General features: G+C 36.6%; 1 protein-coding gene across 1 annotated transcript; it reads left to right on the forward strand.

Annotated features, from left to right (window-relative positions):
- The first annotated feature begins 480 nt into the window (after positions 1-480).
- LOC108358092 (uncharacterized) lies at positions 481-2,873 on the forward strand. The gene is made up of 2 exons (XM_017609236.1): positions 481-1,897; positions 1,971-2,873. Exons 1-2 carry the CDS (start codon positions 578-580, stop codon positions 2,826-2,828), a joined length of 2,178 nt encoding a protein of 725 aa, XP_017464725.1. The 5' UTR covers positions 481-577; the 3' UTR covers positions 2,829-2,873.
- Positions 2,874-3,137: the final 264 nt, after the last annotated feature.

Here is a 3,137-nt window from a genome sequence, read left to right on the forward strand (position 1 = left end):
AGAAAATAGATAGAATGAAACATAAGCAACTTAGACGGGGCGAAAACTAAAGCCTATGAAAGATCAACCCCACTGAGTGTCATGAAAAAGAAATCCCCGCCCTGGTGGAATGGGGAGCTTAGAACTCTTAGAAATACCGTTAGAAAACTTTTTAACGAGTGTTTAGGCAGCCCTACAACAGTGCGTTAAAATCATATAAAAAGGAACTGAGGATAGCAAAGGCCAAGTCCTGGCAAACCTACTGTTCCTCGATACAAAATGTAAGAGACTCAGCTAGGCTAAGTAAGGTCCTCTCATAAGAGCACACCAACCTATCATTTATTTAAAATGTAAATGATGTATGGACAAACCACGTAGAAACACTAGATTTCCAATCTGTGAACAGAATGTAGCAACATTAGGTGAAAAAGAACCCACGCACACACCAAATAGAGAGCTGGAATCAATAATAAGCACAGAAAAAATCATATATCAAGTCGTTGTGAAGAACTCAAAGTGTGAAGTGCTAATTTCAGATAAAAAAATATTTCAAAAAAAATAATAAGTGAAGTGACCATTCCAAATCAAAAAGTTTACAATGAATCCACCATCCTCTACACCGCAAGATGAAGCAACTACATCAACAACTATCGAAAACCCAATGAGTCATATACCCAAGCATGATGTTACTGTTTTTGGTGTGTCTACTGATTTAACTGATCTTAATTTACCAACCCATCTGGATATCTTGAGATATTATTTTTACTTAAGCGAACGTGCTAAAACAGAACAAAAAAAGTTTTCCCATAAATCATTCACTATTCAAGTACAAGATAAGTTGATTGGAATTTGGGAAAAACTTGGTATGGAAATAATGCTGAAAAAAAGTGTATTTAATAAATTGAATAAATTGCTTGACAAGTATCAAGAGCAAATCAAGAGAAGAAACAACACCCAACAATTTACAGAGTATGTAAAATCTCTGGAAACAATTTTTTACATTGGAACATGTAAATGCGATTTGAAGGCAGCTCCATGTGCATGCGGCTGGGTTCCCGAACGCCTCAAAGAGTTCATGCACGATCAACATAATGAGAGAAGACTAACAATGGATGCATTTGTGATGGAAACTGAAGAGCAAGGAGCAACGTCTATGTCATCAATGCCAACATACCAAGATCCCGATGATTCAACATACGCACCGCCACCGGTTCAAGAAGATATGGATAGAAGCACAAGTTCACAATACACAGAGAGATACGATTGTTTTAACTTTGCCTTGGTATGTGACAGATTTGGCGTGCCTGACAGAGTAGCATCAGCATTGGGAACCGCTCTTTTGCAAGATTTTAAAATTAAAGATAAGCATGGGAAACCTCTCATCATGGATAAATCGAAAGTTCGCAGAGAAAAAGAGAAATGCAGACAAGAAGTGCTTCGCAAACGGTTAGATGATACCAATTTGTTAGCGTTTTCATTCGATGGCAGAAAAGATGATACTTTAACGATAGATAAAATTGATGAGAAGTATCATACTAGGATGGTAAAAGAACCTCATCTTGTTATTTTGAGAGAACCCAATTCTGAATTGATTGGTTACGTAAGACTGGAACATGAAACCGCTGAATACAAAACAACCAAATTAAATGGTTTTTTCAACGATAAAAATATATCACTGGATGCATTAATTGGAATATGCACTGACGGTGAGCCAACAAACACTGGCCCACACGGTGGAATTATACGACGATTCGAATTGCTGTTAAAAAGACCATTGCATTGGTTCGTTTGCCTTCTACACTTCAACGAACTTCCGTTTCGGCATTTGTTTGAAGCTTTGGATAAATCAACCAGCACTGGACCAAGATCGGCAACCGGAAAACTGAGCCGTCAAATCGAAACTTGTGAAACTCTTCCGGTAAGTTATTGCTATCACTCATTTATTATAATTGTCAACCATTTTTAATTATTTTATTATTATATATTTTCAGGTGGTGGACGGCTTCCAGAAAATTGAGTTGCAAAATATGCCCCCTGCTCCAGAAAAAATTGAATTTTCCACCGATTCGAAGTACTTATACGACATGGCCCATGCAATTTCTAGCGGCGTGGTTCCGGTGGATCTGGCTAACATCAAACCAGGGAAAATTGTACATTCTCGGTGGCTCACCAAGGCCGCTAGATTATTGCGATTATATGTGACAACGGAAAATCCAGATGCAAATTTAAGAATTCTGGTTGAATTTATAATTAAATGTTATGTGCCAATGTACTTCAATATCAAGTATTACAGCTCTGTCGTGTACGGCAGTGCATTATTTTTCAAGTTCATTGGTTGGTCACGATTTCTAGAACCTCGTTTACGCAAAATTGTCAATCAAGTAATTAAAGATAATTCATATTATGCGCATTCGGAAAATATCTTGTTATCAATGTTGTTTGATGATAGCAAAGAAAAGCGCGACTGTGCCATCAAGAAAATTCTACGCTATCGAACCGATGTTGACGAGCCAATGGAACTTAGAGTTTATAAAAAACCAGATATAAACTTTAATTGCACAAGTTATACGGAAATGATCAATTTGAATGATATAAATATCGTATTTGAACCACCATTCACGCGAAGCATTCCGTACGATACATTGAAAGAATATTTAAATCAAGATGATCCACCGTTTAATGATCCAAAAATTCCATCACACATACAAGGAACGGAACGACATGTTCAATTGCTAGCTAGCGTTTCCAAACGGGTTATACCGGAAAATGTAGAGGCTGTTATGGCGACGACATTAGAGAGCCGTGCGAAATTGCCCAGACTTGAAAGTAAAAAAGACTTCAAACAATAATTTTTTTTAGTTTCTTTTCTATAACTCACTTAAATTAATTTTTTCATTTACATATGTTCTGACTAAATAAAATTCTTAAGAGAAAAAAGAGATATTATTATAAATAAATAATAAATACTATTATAAATAAATAAATAAAAATAAAGAAAAAACATAGCCATTTAGCTGATTTTTTCATGTAAAGGCCAAAAATGGTGATTTTTTGAAATGATTGTATGGGAAACCCCCCAGGGGAGTTCCAGGGGGTGTGCCACTGGCATGGGTAGATCGGCCGTCCAAAGCTAGTGGGGATCGGTCATACATTTGGAC

Source organism: Rhagoletis zephyria, unplaced genomic scaffold, assembly GCF_001687245.7.
Source record: "Rhagoletis zephyria isolate East Lansing unplaced genomic scaffold, Rhagoletis_zephyria_1.1 Rzeph_scaffold_00205, whole genome shotgun sequence".
Lineage (NCBI taxonomy): Eukaryota > Metazoa > Arthropoda > Insecta > Diptera > Tephritidae > Rhagoletis > Rhagoletis zephyria.